The 20358-nt window shown below is 39.7% G+C and overlaps 1 protein-coding gene and 1 long non-coding RNA gene across 2 annotated transcripts; one reads left to right on the forward strand and one right to left on the reverse strand.

Moving 5' to 3' along the window:
• Nucleotides 1-1822: 1822 nt before the first annotated feature.
• On the reverse strand, nucleotides 1823-8086 carry LOC307022704 (uncharacterized protein). Its single transcript, XM_079655577.1, has 7 exons — nucleotides 8026-8086; nucleotides 6322-6516; nucleotides 4795-4957; nucleotides 3642-4022; nucleotides 3313-3380; nucleotides 2769-2812; nucleotides 1823-1889 (listed from the first exon to the last, which is right to left on the reverse strand). The coding sequence occupies exons 2-7, from the start codon at nucleotides 6514-6516 to the stop codon at nucleotides 1838-1840; spliced, it is 903 nt and encodes a 300-aa protein (XP_079511703.1). The 5' UTR covers nucleotides 8026-8086; the 3' UTR covers nucleotides 1823-1837.
• Nucleotides 8087-14029: 5943 nt separating this feature from the next.
• Nucleotides 14030-19021, forward strand: LOC307022705. The gene is made up of 2 exons (XR_013803480.1): nucleotides 14030-18414; nucleotides 18888-19021. It is a non-coding gene; the product is annotated as an uncharacterized lncRNA (long non-coding RNA).
• The last annotated feature ends 1337 nt before the right edge of the window (nucleotides 19022-20358 follow it).

Consider the following 20358-nt stretch of genomic DNA (forward strand, 5'->3'; position numbering starts at 1 on the left):
GAGCTCCTGATCCCCTTTAATCTCCACTGACAGTCTCTTGTGAAGGCCTTATAACTGTATCACAATGGATATTACTGAGTTTGCATAGAACCAAACGTGTTCACGTGTGAATGTGAACATTAATAGAATATCACCTCCCATCTTCAGAGCAATTTGACTATTATAACATTAGCGTTAAGAAAGCTTAATTAAATATCTGCCACAACATAAGTAACTGGATCAAAGTAACAGTACAGTCCGCGGCATCACATCATAATGTATCATATATTTCCTTATCTGAGTCAGCTGAGCCGTATCTGGCCGTGCAACACTTACAGTGTCACATACTGTATGCAGAAGTATTATTTTAAGCAACACATTACGAAACACTCGAGTCAAATGTAATTAAAGTCAGATCGTGTCTTAGACGGGGCATATCATAAACCTGTTAATGTACGCATTCAAACACTTTTTCTTGTACCAGCTGTATTCACCTTGCAGGTGCAGCTATGTGGCTTTTATCCTGGATAAAGTGTTTGAGTCATGGATGTTTAAAGTCTTCATATTTGTCTAATTATATAGTTGACTTTTCATTCAGGAAGTATGACGCGCTGCGCTGTCAGTACGCTTCTCCATGTTTGTGATTGGTTGAATGCTCCAAATACCACCCCTTTTATGTGAACGCGCACCTAACTAGATAGGACACGGCTGGCTTGAGCGATCCACTTGATAACCCGTGTCGTAGTGCCGTTTAGCGAGAGGGCGTATGTTTTGGATTAGGCCAACCGGCTAACTCAAACATATCCAGGTTAGGTTGAACCAGTTTCGTGGTATACCCCCCAGGTCTTGTCCTGACTGAGCACAGGCACCTGTAGCCTTGGCTACTGTGCTCTCAGTGTTTTGTCTCCCTGTTCCTGCCTATTGGCGTCAGCTGATAGAGGTGTTGGTTTTATCTTGTTATGCACAATGTTGATTCTTCTCTCAGAACTAGCTAAATATGGGTCTGGGGTAGAGATCTTCAGAATTGGTTTGGCATCTTTTGTGTCAATTCGTGGCACACAACATGTCTTGTGAATAAACCATCAGTTTGCCATCAAAGTTCCTGCTCTCCTCTTGCCTCTCTGACTCCTGTTTCCATTGCTTCAGAAGTTTCCATCGCATATGAAAGATTTTTACATGTTTGTAAATTATTTTGGTTTCAGTGTGTGTGTTTCACATGGGTGAACAGTATATTTATATGTTATGGAATGAAATACAATGTCAGATTAGGGGAAAGTTAGGGGAGTGCATGTTAATGTGTCTGGAGGTGGCGTGTTCCAAAAGTGTTTGGGTTTGTCTGCCGTGTGTGGGCTGCGTTCCATTTCAAATTGCCGCCTGTACAATGTATGCACCAGTCTGTGATATGCCGATGTGCAGGCCCGCCCCTCCATACACGCCGATCACACAGACTGCGTCTGCCTCTCGCCCTCATCTTGTGGAGGGAGCCTCATCTGATGCGCAAATGCGGCGCAATTGAGCGCGCCACAGTTTCTGCTGCGAGGCTCCCCTAGCTGTAATCGGCTCGGTGTGTCCAGGGTTTACACACCACCCCCCCGTCGACGCTCGCGAGGGCCTCATCACATCACAGCCCTGCCGATGTGATATAATGTATAGGACCTTTTTCCTCATGGGTGTCATTCACAACAGACCAATCATGACAGTTTTAGAGAATGAGTTTGTATGGATACACTTAAAACATATTTGTCTTGGCTTCAGCTCACTGATAACATAAGAACACAAATAGGCACAACACTTACATAGATGTTTTTTTTATATGTATTTTATTACTCCAAAGTAGAAAAAAAAAAGTCAGCCATATTTAACTAGAAAAGTTTTCCTTTGGCTCCCAGGAATTTTTCCACTTCGCCCCACTGTAAAACAGAAACAGTCAATCAATCAATCAATGTTTATTTATATAGCCCAATATCACAAATGTTACATTTGTCTCAGTGGACTTCACAGTTTGTACAGAATATCAGTATGACAATACTGACACAGCAAAAAGTATTACTTTTTGGAATATGTAGTTCTACAGTATGTTGACAATGCTATTTCAAATGAGAAGATATACTAAGTCACTCAAAAATATCATGATGAAAGTGCAGTATAATGTATATATTTATATATAACACGTACATCATATATAATACAAGGTACATTTTTTATTTCAAAGTCAATGTTTCATTTGACCAATTCTTTGAATTTGCTGTCTTATCAATGCCCAAACATACAGCACTAAACTTAGACAACTGCCTGCAAGACTGCACACAGAAATAATACTACTTATTACTACTAACTATACTTATAGTATAATTGTTAAGAACAAATGTAACAAGTCAGTAATTACAAAAGAGATCAAATACCATCCAGCCTCACATATCAATCATTTAACCTATAGTGATATTGATCAAGGATAAACTCTATTGTATATTTTAATTTCTATTTCAATGTAGGCTACTTCCCTGCTTATGTGTTACAATCAGACAGCGTTTCTAGGGCGCGATGTCTGAATGACGAAGGGCAGAGAACTTGGATGTCTTACTTTATGGCGCAAACGTCTGATAGAGCCATTGATGACATGGCTCCCCACCCCCATGTGATCAACTAAATTCAATTTACTGCTGAGGAACCCAAAATGTTTAAGTTAGTGATCTCAGGGTTGATGAAGTTGGTTGGTAAGACTACTCTGTGGCCCCTGTTCTGCCAGACCCATCAGCTACACTGAAGGAAACTTCAGATTAGATACATACCATCCAGAGCAAGACTGCCACTGCACCAACACCTCGGTATGGCCCTGAGTAAAGAAACACAGATTTTAGGTAAACTTCATTTTTTTCAAATGTCATACATGTAAATACAAAAAGTCCAGTGAAATCAAATGATAATTTGAAATAATAGTAGGTACGATTAACTCAAACATATGAAGGCCTGTAACATAGTCAATAGCATTTTCCCCATCAGTTTAATATTTTGGAATACTATTATTATTTAAAAAAATATTTGTACTGCCAAGAATAGGAATTCACCTACAAAGGATTACAAAAAAAATGTAATATACAAATAAATGGCTGGACATGATGCATTAATGCGACATGAAGCATTACACAAGTACCTCAACCTTAAATTAATAATAAATTATTGTTACTGTAATTTCAATATTTACATTAGCAGTCATGCTTAAGACTGAAACACTCCTTTTAAACAAAGTATAAGAAAATCCAATAAGATAAGACTTGGTTCCACGGAAACATTATTGTCATTGTTTATTTATTTAAAAATATTTTCTAAACAAACCTCCCTGATTCGTTCCCTCAGTAGTTTTTTGTAGGGGAAAGTGTCTGACCCTTGATGAATGGGACATTCTGCAAGGAATTAAAAGATGGTAATAAGTTGAAGTTCAGCAATAACCTCCTAAACATTGCCAAACATCACATTGTGCTCAATTAAACTGTTCAAAATGGCACTGAGACTTTTGATACTGCAAAGTCTTAAACAAAACAAAAGGTGGTGTATTCTAATTGTACCGATGATTGTTTTCTCTCTCTTTAACTCATTCAATGTGCAAAATCAAACACAGTTTCAGTCGATGTAAATAAGATAATTACTAATTAACCCGCACATACCATTAATTGCCACTTTATTCCTCGTTGGTCTTCTTTTCTGTGTGGAAGACACTGAGGAGAGAGCAGGAGTCAGCCCGGAGGAGAGAGCAGGAGTCAGCCCGGAGGAGAGAGCAGGAGTCAGCCCAGAGGAGAGAGCAGGAGTCAGCCCGGAGGAGAGAGCAGGAGTCAGGCCGGAGGAGAGAGCAGGAGTCAGGCCGGAGGAGAGAGCAGGAGTCAGGCCGGAGGAGAGAGCAGGAGTCAGGCCGGAGGACACAGGAGTGAGGAAGAGAGTGAACTCAGTGTCAGTCTCGGTGGTAAGAGGTACAGACAAGTCTGATCCTGGGTCTGCGGCCATTTCTGCCTGTGTGGTTGAAGGGCCCTCAGGTTCAACTGCCAAAGTCACTTTTGAGAAGAAAAAAAAGTAGACGCATGGTGAATAAATGACCAAGTATAATCCGCCATATACATTTATAATCTGAGTAATTACAGCTAAAAATGAAACAGCGGAACATCAGTGATTCTGTGTTACAATGGCGTTTGTTAGCAACCAGGAAATGACACCAGTGATGACAAACAGATGAGAATGCTGCGTGGGGTCTGGGTGCCGTGTTGGCGGGATGTTGGGGGGCTCGCTGCTCCGCCCTTTGAGGCTCGAGGAGCAGACAGTGTGAGCTGGATTACTGGTGTTGTTTCCTGGTTGCTGCGTGGGGTCTGCGAGACAGCGAGGAACTCAGCCTGAGCGCACACACACACACACACTCACATCCAGGCTGTGAGTGTGAGTGCGTGTGTGCGTGCGTGAGGAGATCCACGGAGCCTCGGCTGAGAAAAGATAAGGCTGAGTGAGTGTGTGTGAGCCGGTACGTCACTATGCCCGTTACGTCACTATACTCAGGAAGATTTTTTTTTGAAAAAGATCAGCATAGACAGGTATTTTCTGTGTTAGTTTTACTTGCTACAGGGTGTACTTTGAGGGTTTGTGACTCTGCAGACCGTTTACATGCAGGAAAAGCTTCATAACTGACAAAACAAGACATAACGACATATTTGTACTACTTGGTAAACAGTGATTCACATTTTTTTACATTTAAAACCAGATAACTGAGCAACTAATTTACAAAAAATGTTAACAGATACATTGCTGAAATATAGCATGCAGATTTGTATACTTTACCATTAATAAGGCTTTCGTAAATCCTCTTTATGGTAACAAGTGCATTGTTACCATCTTCTGTCTCGATTTGCCATGGACAGATGCAATCGGCCGCAAAACCATTTGTGCCTCTCTTGGCAAGAAGGAGGATGGGACGCCGATCTAACATTTTCCATTTGTGGAGCTGGAACACAATGGACACAAAAAAACAAGAAATATTATGTACACAACAGCTCTAAACATTTTCACACACCTAAAGCCATTATAACTCCATTTATTTTGCATAAGTGAAAAATGCACTGATGTGATACGTGTGCACATTGAGGAAGGCACCCCACAATTAACCAGGTGTGATTTTAGACCCCTTTTAGGGGAGCCCCTAAAAAAGAACTGTAAAAAAAAAAGAAGTTTATCGAGCTCGGGTTCACTTTGAGTTTTTTTTACATGGGCATAGTTCTTTTTATATGGGTTAGGGATGCCAGCGATTATTCTATTTTTCGAATATTCGTTACAGTCTCCATAATCGAAAATTATTTTTAAAATTCGATTTTATTTATATATATTTTTATTATTATTTATGTAATAAATAATTAATATATTAATATATTATTAATATAATTAATAATCGATTAATATTCGCCAGGGCTGTCCGATTTTGATCATGGTCAGTTTCTGGCATCCCTAATATGGGTCCATTTAACTCTCACATTCAGATATCTGAATAAGCTACATTTAGTTTTGAAACATGTCAGCAAGCTATAACCTATATCATTTCAGGTTCAAAGTTCTGCATTAACAGCACTTCAGATGTAAAGCTGGTGTTACAGGGGAATTTTGAAATGACTGTTCGAACACGGCTCAAAGTCAGAGACTCTGGTAAGCTTAATGAAAGTGCTTTTAAGGGCCTCTTTATTAATACTAACTCTTTCCAGGTCCTGATTGTCTTTCAAGCACTATATTAATATGGGCTGGTTTTGATTCTGTGACATTCTTGGTTTTACCATTTATTTAAAAATGTATATGATATTTCATTTATTTTACTTTTGGAAACCATAGTCACATAATTATGTGTTTTCCATACCATGAAGTTCCAAAATAAAATATAAAACACCAAAATGCAGGTTTTTTTGTAAGATATAATTAGAAAAACATGTACATTGAAGCTCTGATTCTAGGAATTACCACTGGCCTGAACTATGTTACTTCTGGTTAAAAAATAATGTTTTACTAAAACTGGGTGCCTGCAAGTACAAACACTATCTAACATCAGTTTGAAAAAATGTGTTATGCCTTTACAGATTTAAATACAACGGTGACAACAATTTTGCTTAACACATTACATGAAGTGCAGTAATCGTGCACTCGTCTGTACTTCTCACATAAACTTAATTAAGAAATTAGGATTATTTAAAAAAAGTAAATGAGGGCGACTGTTGGAAAGTATAAATCAATTAAGTAATTTAACAATTTGTATAAAAAGATTAAGATCAGGGATTATTAACACACTTTTTTTCTGATAACTGACATCTGCAAGAGAAAAAAGCTTACCAGTAAATGTGTCGAGTCATACACTTTGTTGACACTGTGGTTTTTCTTTTGCGTGGCCTTCCACTCCTGTGCTACCTTTTCTTTTTGCTTGGAGAGTTTCTCTTTGTAGGGTTGGATGGCACCACATTGTTTGCATTTTTTATTTGCTACGCCTAAGCTTTGCCTGTATGTCTGGCACACTTTTTGAGTAGGCATCTGTAACAGAAACACAGATAATGTCAGGGAATACCAAAAATAAGAATACTATACTACAAATGTTTACAGGATTCATGTATTTTATTATATCGGGAAAAATCTTGTTAAAACAATGAACTCATGTTTTTTTATCTTTTAGATAGGATGAACAAAAATCACAAGAGTTAGGAAAACAATGTTATACAGAGTCAGTCACATGTTTAAAGTGACTGTTATGGACAACCCTAATCTGTCAATATCTGGTTGATCCAAAAGTTGATGCTCCATCATCACAGAAAATAATACTAAAGTCATCATTACCAGGGGTATATTGCTAATTTTATAAGTTCTGCATGTGTGCACGCGTAGTTGTGGCTCGTTTTGAAGCTTATGTAACTACTGTCAATTAACACTCCAGCCAGAATCAACAAAGAATGGTCATTTATTAAGTCTGCATTATTGAATAAATGTGTGATTCTTACAGTAAATGCTGCACACAGCTGCGTGATAGTTAAGTGATCAGTGAAGGACCTTTATAAACTAACTCCCTCCTGCTGAGGTACAAAGGTTACTATATAAAAAGTGTGCACATTTATTTAGTATCCTATCCATGTGAATATGTTTTAAGTGGGGGTGGACCTCATGTCCTCTAGGGGGGTCCGGAGGCCCCCGGGAAATTAAATGCATCAATCTTAAAAAATTAACTAAATCTATGGAAACATCTGTCAACACCCATATGAAACTTAACTGTATACATTTCAATAATAAATAAAAATGATAAGAATAATACTTTTTTTTAAATGTATCTTTGTGCATATTTAACTATTTACTGTTTTTTTTTTTATGCATTTGTTGTATGTCCAATAGTATGAATTGTAATGATTTCATCGATGTTTTAGATTCATTCGATTTTTTTTAGGGTGCTGTGTGACGTTGAACCTGCGACCTGCAACCTGTGACCTATGAACCTGTATTTGTATACTACCAAAGGAGCTATTGAACCTAAGAACTTGAATTTCCGACTCCTATTGTGGAACATTACAATAATATAAAAGTGTGCCTTGGAAATATGTATTTCCATATATGGTGACCAAACTGTTTCAGACCCACTGAGATAACTTAGACTAAAGTTAACTGTGTAAACATTACATTAGGTACATTAGCCTCTTAGCCTATCCGTTATCATAGCTAGCTAGCACCAGATGCTAACAACCATCCCTGTTTTAGGTGCCGGAGCGGTGTTCCGGCAGTATTACACCCCTGGTCACTCTTCACTTAATAGATAAATAGTATTTAATATAGTTATAAAGAATGTGACGTGTGATAACATTTGGATCAACCGCATGAACCGATGGATCACATAACTTCCATGCTCACGTTAACTTAGCTGATTCTACTTTTGGCTAATTTAGCTTTGCTATCATTATTCCTAGGTAAACATAGTAATCTTAGTCACTGTACTAGACGACAAAATAAAACAACATAATACATATCCCAAAATGAATATACTTTTGATATCTGACTACTCACGTTTATTAGCTTGTCTGGGAAATAAATGGATGTTGTCAGTGATGCAGTGACGAGTCCAAAACCCCGGTGAGTTAGCATTTTACCACTTCCGGTTCCCTCGCCTCAGAACCAATGAGATTTCTCCATAGGATTTGGGAAATAGCTCGAAATAAGGTCTGTGGTCGACATAAATTTAAGAGACGGATCACGTTTTGTTCTACGACAGACAGCCGTGATTTTTGAAGAGTGTACGTGTCTGAAAAACGATGGTTGTTAACAGAAGTTGTCGGGGACGTTGTACGTCATTAAGCCGCCTCCCGTTGATTTAAAACGCGCCCGTGGGTCGTAAAGGTATACAGGCTGAGACACCCGTTGATTGAAAACGCTGCTCTGGGTCGTATTAATGGGTCGGAAAACAAGGAAAACAATCGACCTATTTGGTCGTATTAGTTGGAGGACTTGTTGCTTCCTCCACATGCCACTGTATCCCTAGGGCTCTTTCTATTGGAAGATTGTCTTGGGTCTCTAAGTCCAGGTTTTTTACCTCTTTGGGCTTTTCACTCTTTAGGATGGATGCCAGCACAGTTTTACTGTTGCTTGTCCACTTTGTCAGATTGAAACCTCCCTTTGCACAAAGGTCCTTGAGTTCTTCACATAACTTCACAGCTTGATCAGCAGAAGCGACAGATTTTAAGCAGTCGTCAACATAGACATTTTTTCCGATAGTGTCAACAGCTTCTGCAGAGAAATCATCTTTGTTGTCTTCAGCGGTTTTAGTGAGAGCATAGGTTGCACAACTTGCTGATGAAGTGGCACCAAATAGATGTACCGTCATCCTGCACTCAGCGAGAGGTAAACTGACATCTCCTCCTGGCCACCAAAGAAAGCGAAGATAATCTTGATCGGCAGGAGCTACCTTGACCTGATGATACATCCCCTCGACATCAGCCATGAAAGCTATCTGTTTTTGTCTGAATCGAATGAGCACACCAAGTAGCATGTTGGTAAGATTGGGACCCTGAATAAGCTTGTCATTTAATGAATATCCTTGATAAGATGCGGAACAATCGAACACTACACAAATATTGCCCTTCATTGGGTGATGAACCCCATGATGTGGTATGTACCACACCTTTCCACTCTCAGGTTTGAGCTCAGGGTTCCCGCGGGGTCTTAAAAAGTCTTACATTTGATAGTCTGAATTTAAGGCCTTAAAAAGGTCTTAAATATGACCAATAAAATAAGAAAGGTCTTAAATATGATTTAGAAGGTCTTAAAAATGATCGGATTTGAAAGGTACTTCTGTGTTGAGATCGCGTCTAAATGTGTTTTGGGGGAAATGTCCGGGCTGCAAAGTAACCAGTACGGTAAGAGCCTTTCAGTTCCCCCCAACAATTTGTATTGAAATAAATCAACATGGAACTAGTAATCACTAACTTTGTTTCTCCCGGCCCCTTATCGGAGAACACCCAGCTAGTAACTTAGCAACCAAGCTTCAGTTAGCGGCAGTCAGAAACTCAGGTATCTTCGAATCTACTTACAAATAAATATGGGGAAGTGTAAGTTCAACCGTATTTGGTTGGAAAACATCGAATTTAGTGCTTGGTTGAAACCAGTGGAGGGGAACGTGTTTGAAGCCCGCTGCACCTTTTGCAAAAGAAATTAGCGTTTGTTTTGCTAATGTAGCGTTAGCTAGTGCAGCAGCTCCCGCAACAACACCGGGGGACCTCCGGGCGACGTTTGGGTCTACGTCAACCCTAAAAGCGGAGGTGCTGTAGACGCTAAATACCGTAGCTAAACACCAATCATGCAACAGCAACGATGAAATAGTGTAGCCAAGGCAGCAGAGCTCTGAATATAGCTAGCCACACACACACACACCATTGACTTTGAAAACATCCATTTATTGAACTTTAAAACAAATAATAATTTGAACAGTATATTTTTAACTGTTGATTACCCTGAACGTATAATTCAAATGAAAAACCAATACAAAAATAAATTATACATTTAAATAAATAATATCAAAATAATAAATACCAATAAACAAGATCAACAAATATTTTGGAGCGCACTTCCACAAGCTATTAAACATATATAAATAAGATAAATAAAAATAAATTAGACTAAAATGAATTCGATCAAATATGTTGTAGTGCACTGTCACAACCTAGCAAAGCAAAATTCAGTTTTTTCCGATTATGTTGTTTCCGTAATTGTGGCAAGCCAAAATCGTAATTGCGATTAAAATACGATTAATTGCACAGCCCTAACACACACACACACACACATAGGCCTACACACTTTTTGTCTAACACGCTAACACAGTTCTGTGTACTGTTAAGGTGTTATGTTCAGTCATTGTTCTTATGTTGAACATGAATACATTTACTTTGTAAGTAATTTATGGGACGTATTTCTTCTTTCATAGCAATTTTCCTTCATACTTTCTTGCCGTGAAATAGGTCTTAAATTCTATTCAAAGTGGTCTTAAAAAAGTCTTAAAAAGTCTTAAATTTGAGGAGGCGAAACCTGCAGGAACCCTGGAGCTGCTCTTGGGGCAGTGGCTGAGCGTGACCTTTTGCTATCACAGCCTCCAAGAATGTTTTATATTCATCATGGAAAACTTTGTTCCTTTTGAATTTCCTTTTTAATGATTCTGCTCTCTGCTCTGCAAGTTTGCGATTGTTTGGCATCATGATATTCTTCTGTTTAAATGGAAGTTCAAGCTGATAATGTCCGTCTTTGATTTGAGCTGAATCATCCATGATCTTTAAAAATTGTTTGTCTTCAACTGACATCTCTTTCTTCTCATCACAACCTTTCTCTGGAAAGTCATGGTTGTATTGCTGCACCAGCAGCTCACCTAAATCTGTCACTAATATCCTATTAACAGCAGCACATGAAGTATTCTCAGATTCAGTGGTTTCCTGATTCAGTCCATTCACAACCCAACCTAGGACTGTCTTAACGGCAAAGGGTCCTCCATTTTGACTTTTTATTATTTTCCACGGCTCCATTAGCTTGGGTGCATTTGTTCCTATAAGCAACCCGATTTCACAATCCAATTCAGGCAACTTAATCTCTCTTAGATATTTCCATTTATTTATGGTCTCTTGAGTGGGAATGTGCTCTTTTCCAGCAGGAATGTCCTCTTGTGTGTATGCCCAAAGGCAGCTGATAAAAATCATTGCCTTCAATACAACTCACTTCAAGACCTTTGACAAAGGAAGTGTCAATCATTTTCTCCTGACCCATTGTTTTTAAGAGGATTTTTGTTCTCTTGGCTTTGGCATGCAAATCTTGTTGAAGGGCTTCAGTACAAAAACTTGCAGTGCTTCCCTGATCCATAAATGCGTAAGTCTGCACAGTCTGGTTCGAGTTTGACAACTTTATTTGAACTGGGTTTGTTGACCACCGGTCCCAGTGTGGTTTCTGCCATTTAAAAGAGACTAATGCACTACTTACAGAAGCTGCTTGGGTGTATTTATAAGAGCTGTCTTTTTGTTCAAACCTTTTCTTGTAGATGTACAATATTGTTGGATGTTTCATTGAACAAACTTCACATTTCATTATTTTCTGACAGTCTTTGCTGAGATGTCCTTTCGTTAGACAGCCAAAGCATATTCCTTGTGCTTTTAAGCAGTCAATCTTTTCATTGTGAGATTTTTTGTTCATCTTACATGTTTCAGAGGTGTGTTCTCCTGCACAAAATACACAGCACTTCTGAACAGTAATGCCTTTATGGTCTGATTTGATGTTTTGGAAAGGTTTTTGCTCTTCATTGACTCCTGGGCTTGTCACAGTAACAAAACTACTTCCCTTATAACCATGAGCAGGCTTATTGCTGGGTGATTTGTACACTTTAATATCCCTTTTTGGCATGACATCCTGTATGTCTCCAAACATGGGGTCTGATACAATGCGTGCATGCTTTTGAATGAAGTCGACCAATATTGGAAACTTTGCTCTTGTCTTATTGTGTTCATAATATGCAGTTGTTCTCCACTTTTCCCTAAGTTTAAATGGGAGTTTCATGATCACATTTCTCCTGTTTGATGTGCTATTCATTTCATCCAAAAACTCAACATCTTCCATTGTGTTGCAACATCCACGAAGAAAGATAGCATAAGAATGCAATGCTTTTCTATCTTCACTCTTGATGGCATTCCAATTCAGCGCTTTGTCCAAACAAGCTGCTGCGATTAAGAGTTGATGTCCATAGTTCTCTTGGAGCAGTCTTTTGGCTTTTTAGAATCCATGTATTGGCAACTTTGGACCGAGTCTTTAGCTTGGCCTTCTGTATACTGCTCTAGAAAGAACAGCCTGTCTTTGTAATTGTCAGTTTTATCTTCTATTGTATGTTCGAACATTCTGATGAATGAAAGGTACTGTAATGGCTCGACTTTAAAGATGGGTATTTCTCTGGATGGGAGTAATGTTAAGCGTTGCTCCTTCATTAGCATTTCAGTGATTTCGTTTTGTCGCTGCATTACTTGAATAAAGTCATTGCTTTCTGTCCGAGAGCTTTGTCTGACTTGGATGGAGTGATGCTGCTGTGCTGATGCTGCTGTCCTTGTTGTGGGCCCTGGTTGTAATACTTGAACATGTCCACTAGGGGCTGCATGACTTGAGTTCATTGAATTGAAGTCTATGAAACTCTTTTTATTATCCTTCTCCACAGGTTTTCCTTGGCTCTCTTCATCCTGGAAATCATCATTTTCATCTGGCTGACCTGTGTCATACTGCTCCTCCCCCACACGAGGGTCAGGATCGGAGTCATCATACTCAGAAGCTTCCAATGTTTTAATTTTCGCTGTTGCAGCATCAATATCAGTTTGAAGCTCAAGCTTTTCCATTTTAGCCCTGATATTGGCTTTCATTGCTTCCAGGTCAGCTTCTTGTTTTTCAAGTGAGTGTTTCTGTGATAAGGCAGCAGCGCGTGATATGAGCGCAGCTCTCTCTGCCTCTGCCTTTCTTCTTACTGATGAAGCTGTTGAAGATTTATTGCTGCCACTAGAACTTTTACCTTTTTTGCTTATCATGCCCACTGATATTGCTTTATGTGGACTTGACATATGTGCAGTATATGAGCCATGGTCAGAAGGAGGCACATGCTCAAAGGAGGCAGCTCTAGCTAACCATTTCTTCATCACATCTTGAAACTCATTGAAATATGCAATTTTTGGGAGATACCAGTCAACATGATCACTTTGTTGTTCTTGCTCCGACAGCAATGTCCTGAGTAATGTGAGTTTGAAAACTCTTTGGAGAGAATTTGAAAAACCCCACGACAACCTTGCATCTCAATGATATTCCCATAATCAATCATGAGTGAATCAATCTCATTTTTTTCCCTTGAGACTTGACCCAATTTCGTTCTCCTTTTTTTAATTAACTGCGCCAGCTTATCTTCTAAAGCAGGGGTTCTCAAAGTGCGGCCCGCGGGCCAATGGCGGCCCTCGGAAATGTTTCTGGCGGCCCGCGATAGTTAACCTGTTAAACCCCAAGTACAGTAAAATTATTTTTTTTATTTTTTTTATTTTTTTAACAGACATTGCTCCAGATAACAAACCGTACATCAAAACATGTAACAACAAACAACTAAACAAAACGTAACGGGGGAGGGGGGGTATTACATACACAATACATTATACATTACACAGGAGATGCCATATTGACAGGGTTAGATAGGAGAGCTGCGGACAGTGAACCGCAATCCTCCTGTCTCCCCTCAAAATCCCCCAGCAGAGAAGCTGCACGCTCCATGTTCAGTAGGTCCAGATACTCCCTCAGCCATGAGTCCCTAGTAAAGCAGGCTGGTTTGCGTTCCTTCCAGTTTAATAGGATGAGTCTTTTTGTGGCTAAACAGGCCAATGTCCAGAGCCGATCGGTAGTCCTTGCAGGATTGCCATCTGGCTTGAGACCCAGTAAACATGCAATGGGACATGTAGGGAAATTAACTTTTAAAGATTCAGACAATAAGGATATTACTTCTGACCAAAGTTTTTTTTACCACTGGGCATTCCCAGAGTAGGTGCAACAATGTACCTCGCTTGCCACATTCATGCCAGCATAAATCTCTGTGTTTATTGTCCATCTTGGATTTTGTAACAGGGGTGATGTAAGCTCTATTGAGAATTTTGAACTGTATGATCCTGAATCTTACACATTTAGAAGAGAACATAGCTGACTGCCAAATGGAGTTCCATTGCAAAGCAGACAGAGAGATATTCAAGGTATGCTCCCAGGACAGTTGGACAGGAGAATAGGTATTCGGGGCAGCCCTAGATAATAATTTATAAATGTTAGAGACCACACCTGATGATATGATTGCTTTCTTGAGGCGCTGGTCCTCTTCCATACATGAAGCAGGCATGGCTTATTTATTGATGGTCCATCAATCCATTTTTGTGCAAAAATCGGAGAAACTAAATGATAGCATTATGGTAGCCACCGGAGGCTAGCGCAGCTTCCGGTTCCTCTACGCGTCACTCTCACTCCTTATTTGGTAACCTGAATCTCGCAAATCTCGCGAGTTGCAGTTGAGCGGAAAATCTGTTGTAAGTTATCAGAAACGGGAGTTAGCTAGCGATTTTAGCTAGTCACTGTCTGTAGATAACCCAACTTTGTGTCCTCTGAGACTGAAGGAGATGTTGCATTGTTTTTGTTGCCTTCGTTGTAGTTTTATGCGTATTTTGGATTTAATTTAGGTTAACTTCCAGTTCCGTTTGCATGCTTTTATTTTGAAGGCGAGATAACGTGTTTGACAGGAAGTTGTGGTGGCATCGGAGACAACTTGACAGATAAAGTAGTGTCTGCTATGTAACGGCAGAGAAAGAGTGTGTGTGTTTGCGTGTGTGGTTAAGTATATGAACGCACACAAAAGTCCGGTTATACAATAATAAAACAACAAGCTGTCTCTCCCAACGTCCACACTCAGGCACACTGTTATTTCCACTGAATACCCCCAGCGCGAGCATCCCCAAACTCACTCCCTGATTGGATGCACGTCCCAAAGGCGGCAAAGTGTTCACGTGAACAGCGGAAACAAAATTTGTTGGTGGAGGAGCCAGGGCCGTCGCGTAAAAAACGTTTTGTCAGTGAGGAGAAAAGGAAGTTCCAGGAGAAATGGAGCAACGCTTACTTCGTTTTACCTCAGGGGTCGGATAAAGTGAAGCAGGTGAATGCAATGCTCAAGGAGTATAACATAAAACGCCATTATGATACCAATCATAAAATGTATGACAAGTTCATGGGCAAGGAGCGCAGAACTAAACTTGAACAACTTCAAAGAGGTTTAACTGCCCAGCAGTCAGTTTTCAAAAATCTTGCAAAATCCAGTGAAGCTGTAACACAGGCTAGCTATGTGGTAGCTCACGAAATTGCCAGGCGGAGCAAGCCGTTCAGTGATGGAGAATTCGTGCGAGACTGCATTTTGAAAGTGGCTGACATTGTATGCCCTGAACAAAAGTCAAAGTTCCGTGACATAAGTTTATCGAATGACACAGTGACACGACGAATCGAAGATCTGGCCAATGATCTCAAAGAGCAATTGGGACTACGTGTGGAAGGCCTAGGCAAGGGGTCCTTTTCTATAGCACTGGTTGAGAGTACAGACATTTCTGATACTTCACAACTGCTGATTTTAATTCGAACGGTCACGGAGGACTTTGAAATAGGCGAGGAACTGCTAAGCATGGAGAGTATCAAAGACAGAACAAGGGGAATCGACATTTGTGATGCTGTGTGTCGTAGTCTCGATGCATACAATGTGGAGCTGACATCCATGGTCGGTGTCACAACAGATGGAGCGCCAGCCATGGTCGGGAGAAAGGCGGGCGCTGTCTCTTTGCTCAGCGACAAAGTGGCCAAAACGGAGGTGAGAACCTAATCAAATATCACTGCATAATTCACCAAGAAGCCCTTGCTGCTCATACGCTTGAAATGAAACATGTCATGGACATTGTTGTCAAGACAGTGAATTTCATAAAGTCCAGAGGTCTGAATCACCGTCAATTCAAAACTTTTTTGGTGCAATCAGAGGCTGAATTTGGTGACGTCATATACTTCACTGCTGTCAGGTGGCTGAGCAGAGGTGCCACACTGAAGCGTTTTTTTAATTTGAGGAAAGAAATCGCTGAGTTCATCTTCTATTTTAAAAGTTTCTTTCTCTCCCTCCCCCCTCTCTGTCTCTCTGTATTTGTCTTGCAGAGACTATCCTGTGGTGCTTGAGTAGCTGGAATTGGTTCTGAAACAGGGCCCTGCTGATAAGACAGGAAATCCACAGCATATCACTAACTCCAGCGCAATACTCTCTGTGTGTGTGTGTGTGTGTGTGTGTGTGTGTGTGTGTGTGTGTGTGTGTGTGTGTGTGTGTGTGTGTGTGTGTGTGTGTGCAATAAAGAAAAGATTTGTTTTGGCATTTTGTGTTCCGTTTTTTCTTGGGCGGCCCTCAATCCAATATTGGGTACCTAAATTGGCCCTCACTCATCAAAACTTTGAGAACCCCTGTTCTAAAGCCTTTTCTGTAGGTCTTATTTTTCTTTTTGGTCTGACGTCAGCATTTTCCACAGGCACTTCACGTTCATTCCCGTTTGGGTCCATAGGAGTTTCATTCGTTTCCACATTTTCCTTTTCAGCCATTGTTATGCTTTATTGTCATTAAACATCCACTTGTAAACAGCTGTCCTTATTTTAATGTTGCGCTTTGTTAGTGTGCGGCTTGGATCCGCGGCAGTGAGCCAGATAGACAAACTTATTAAAGCGCTTTTCAAGATGCGCTCCTTGAGTTACGTTCCACACTTTATTCATAAGCTAATTTATTCCACTTCCAGCATTTAGACTGTACTGTATTGCAACATCCACAACATGCGGCACAAGCCTTTTTCCACAGAAATCCACGTTGTCACAATCCAGAAAGTCAATGAGGTCCTTCCTTGTTCACTATGAAGTCCGTGATTTATAAACTCACGATTCACATCCACTCGTATCCATTCATTTCCAAGAGTATTTCATTCATTATAATAATATGGTGGCAACCTTTTAATTCCACACAGATTTGTCCGTCACGAGAGTTTTTAACAATGTCGTGGCTTCCTTCCTTGTATTTCCATCAAGCCACTAGACGCCTTAAACAGACAGTTCTAACTCGTTTCTTTCCTTAAATTACTCACAGTTTGAAGTGTTGCTTGGCCTCCGATGGTTTAGAAGATGTTGCGATTTGTTTGCTCAAAATAACATAACAAACATTTGCACATGCAACAAAGAATATAGGCCTTTACAATATTCAAAAGAAATAGGCAAAACTCAAAGTAAAATAACAAAACAACTTAGATATTCTTTCTGTCTTGATAAGGCTTATAACTTAAGGGTACTTGTACGGTAAGAGTACGGTACGTTACGGTAAGATAAGTACGGTTAAAAACTGTTCCTCGACGGCGTCTCTCAACAGGTTGCCCATCACTGTGGCTTTAGCACCGGCGCCGTGGGAATTGGAGTCCTTTTATAGTGCGTTGACTACAGACGTCACAATTAGGTGGCCTTTCTTATCAAATCAAAAATACTGGCTCTAACACTGTATTTTGTCTTCAGTACCATACAGTAACTATGTTGACTTGACTTTGTTCAATGTTTGTCACACAGCGACAAGCTGGACACTGGATTTGCCGACACAGTACAAACCGGAAGTCAGCGAAATAAAGTTATGCACCGAGCTTGTATACTTGTATTAATCTCCATAAACGCATATCTGCATGTGAATGCAGAAATAAACATATCCTCGTCAGCATGGGTGCCGGAAGCAGGGGGGCCAACAGTCGTCAGACTTCTGGGTCTTTTACAGCATTGCCATTACATCCTCGTGTCTTTTATTTTGAAATATGTTCTTGCTTCTGGTCCACCGGACTGCTTTTCTTCATTCTTCAAAACAAAACGGAAAATTGAATGAAGTTGTTATCAAAAACCAAAACCGGAACGTTTTTTTAATTAGGTCTTCTTGTTATCCGTTTTTTTATTCAGAAAATGGCTTTGGTTTCCCTTTTTTGATTTAAAACGAAAAAAGGCTGGTATTTTCGTTTTTTTGGTTCAAACGAAAAATCAAACTAACAAAACTTACAGACTTTTTTTAATTTGGTTTTCTCGTTATCCGTCTTTTGATTCAGACAACACAAACGGGAAAACGGCTTTGGTTTTCCGTTTTTTCGTTTTAAATAAAAAACGGGAAAAGGCTGGTATTTTCCAGCGCCGTATAGACTGAGAGTTATGTCATCTCCGTTCACTCCAATGGACCACTTTTTTACAGCAATGGCGGATCGTGGAGCCTCTCAATCGTTCCCTGGAAGTTAGCGCCAAGGCTAGCAGAGCTGTAGAGTTGCAGCATAATAGACCGTTCGTGACGGACTTTTAAAGGTAAGAAGAAGCTTAAAGATTTATATTGCGGATATTATCAATAGGCCTACATCTGATTCAAATTAACATGTGTATTAAAGGATGTCAGTGGATTATCCCTAAATTAGTAGATTTAGGGAACATTTACAGATAACAGATTAAGCTAGGATACCATACCATACCTACCATACACTATACCATAGTGGTTGAATACACAGTATTAGGAAACACTTTATACTTACTGGACATGTTATACTCATTATATACTGTATATAAAATATGACCAAGAATGTGAGACAACTTTATAGAAATTCATATCACATCTGTTACTGATGCCATTTGTCATACTTTGTTAAACTCACAAATAATAAAGTTCCATAACTTCAGTTGGGAACAAAGACCACACCTTATCTCCCCAAGGCAATTTCCCATCCAATAGGTGTGCTATATAGGTGTGTATAACCCTTTCTCCTGTCTGTTACTCCCTCTTTCAGCACAAGAACCAGAGGCGGATTCAATGGAGCCTGAATACCTGCACTGAGACCCTCACCCTGCACCCTGAGTCTCAACTCTCAGTGTTTTTCAAGCCTTTCCCTGTTTTTTTGTATTAAACAAAACATTAAGCTTTCCCAATGGTGTGGTTTTCGTTTTGTGAAAAAGTGCAAATGCAGTGTTTGTATACAATAACCTAACCTCACATATTTTTTTGCTGTTGGTCATGAAATTGCTCCTGCTGACTTGTGCCAGCCATTTTTTCCTCCGCTCTGTGTCAGTGAGGAAGCCGTACATTCGTACTCCTTTCTCAGAGCGATTTGAGCATCCCCAGGCAGCACAGCAAACCATGGTGGCGACTAGGAGGCAGCACAGCAAACCAGGACAACACGGAGGAAAAGGCACAGACAAACTGCATGATATGCTATTCAATGTTTATTGAATTCCATGTATTTGCAATGGATGTTCCTAAAACAACACATTTAACACCATCATCATCATCATCATCATCATCATCATCATCATCATCATCATGCTGCTGCTGCTGCTGCTGCTGCTGCTAGTCCTTTGATAGTCACCTGTCGGTCTCCTGTCCTTTCTGAAAGCCATAAAGATGACATTAGTCATTTCGATAATTTGTGTCCTCAATTACCATGGGATTACTGAAACTACCATGAATGTAAGAAAATGGTAGAAATTAATCTAATCTGAATTTTGAAGCATTCCTTTAGATCCCCTCCCTCTAAATATATCAATAAACATTAGAAAGTGATGCTCCTGACTACTATACAAGTTTAAGAAGATACTATTGGTTTGAAAGAATTCAAAGCTATAAATAAACAGCAACAGGCTCTTTAACCAAGGCGCTGTTAGCCTAACATGTAAACTAGTTGTTCACACTAATCCTAATATTATCACTTAATATTAGCAAATTCTATTTTATTTTTTAAAACATATTGATGTAAATACATACACATATCGATTTGTTGTATAAATATTGCAAATCAAAACCTTTATTCACTAATAATTACCAAAAGTCGAAGTTCTATCTCCTGTTATCAATGCATTCACATTGCCCGCCATGAACTTCCGGGGAACGATTCTCGTCTGCATGAACCACGTGACGATAACCGTTTTTGGACTTCCGCTGTCGTAACTCTTCTATCTATACGGCGCTGGTATTTTCAATCCGTGTATCTACCGTCCAATTGTTTTTCTTTATTAAACACGTAAACGGAAGAGCGTACGAGACAAAGGTACGTTTTAACCTTTTTTTGTTTTCGTTCTAATTGAAACAAAAAAAAAAAGCAGAAACGGGTCTTTTTTTGTTTTTCAATTTTGCCCCGAAATGAAAAAACGGAAATTCAGCTCGTTTTTTCGTTTTTCTGTTCTTACTGTTAAAACAAGTATACCACTCAATGTTTCGTTTCCATAAGTGGGTGTGTCTCCAGCGCCTCCTTGCTTCTGATTGGC

Source organism: Notothenia rossii, assembly GCF_949606895.1.
Source record: "Notothenia rossii genome assembly, chromosome: 10".
NCBI classification, from domain to species: Eukaryota; Metazoa; Chordata; class Actinopteri; order Perciformes; family Nototheniidae; genus Notothenia; species Notothenia rossii.

Excerpts from the sequence above, each read along its gene's own strand:
- LOC307022704 (XM_079655577.1), bottom strand. The coding sequence starts at position 6,516 with ATGCCTACTCAAAAAGTGTGCCAGACATACAGGCAAAGCTTAGGCGTA. Across the intron at positions 3,381-3,641 it reads GAATAAAGTGGCAATTAATG|AATGTCCCATTCATCAAGGG; the intron begins GTATGTGCGGGT and ends AATTCCTTGCAG. Across the intron at positions 2,813-3,312 it reads TGAGGGAACGAATCAGGGAG|GGCCATACCGAGGTGTTGGT; the intron begins GTTTGTTTAGAA and ends TTCTTTACTCAG.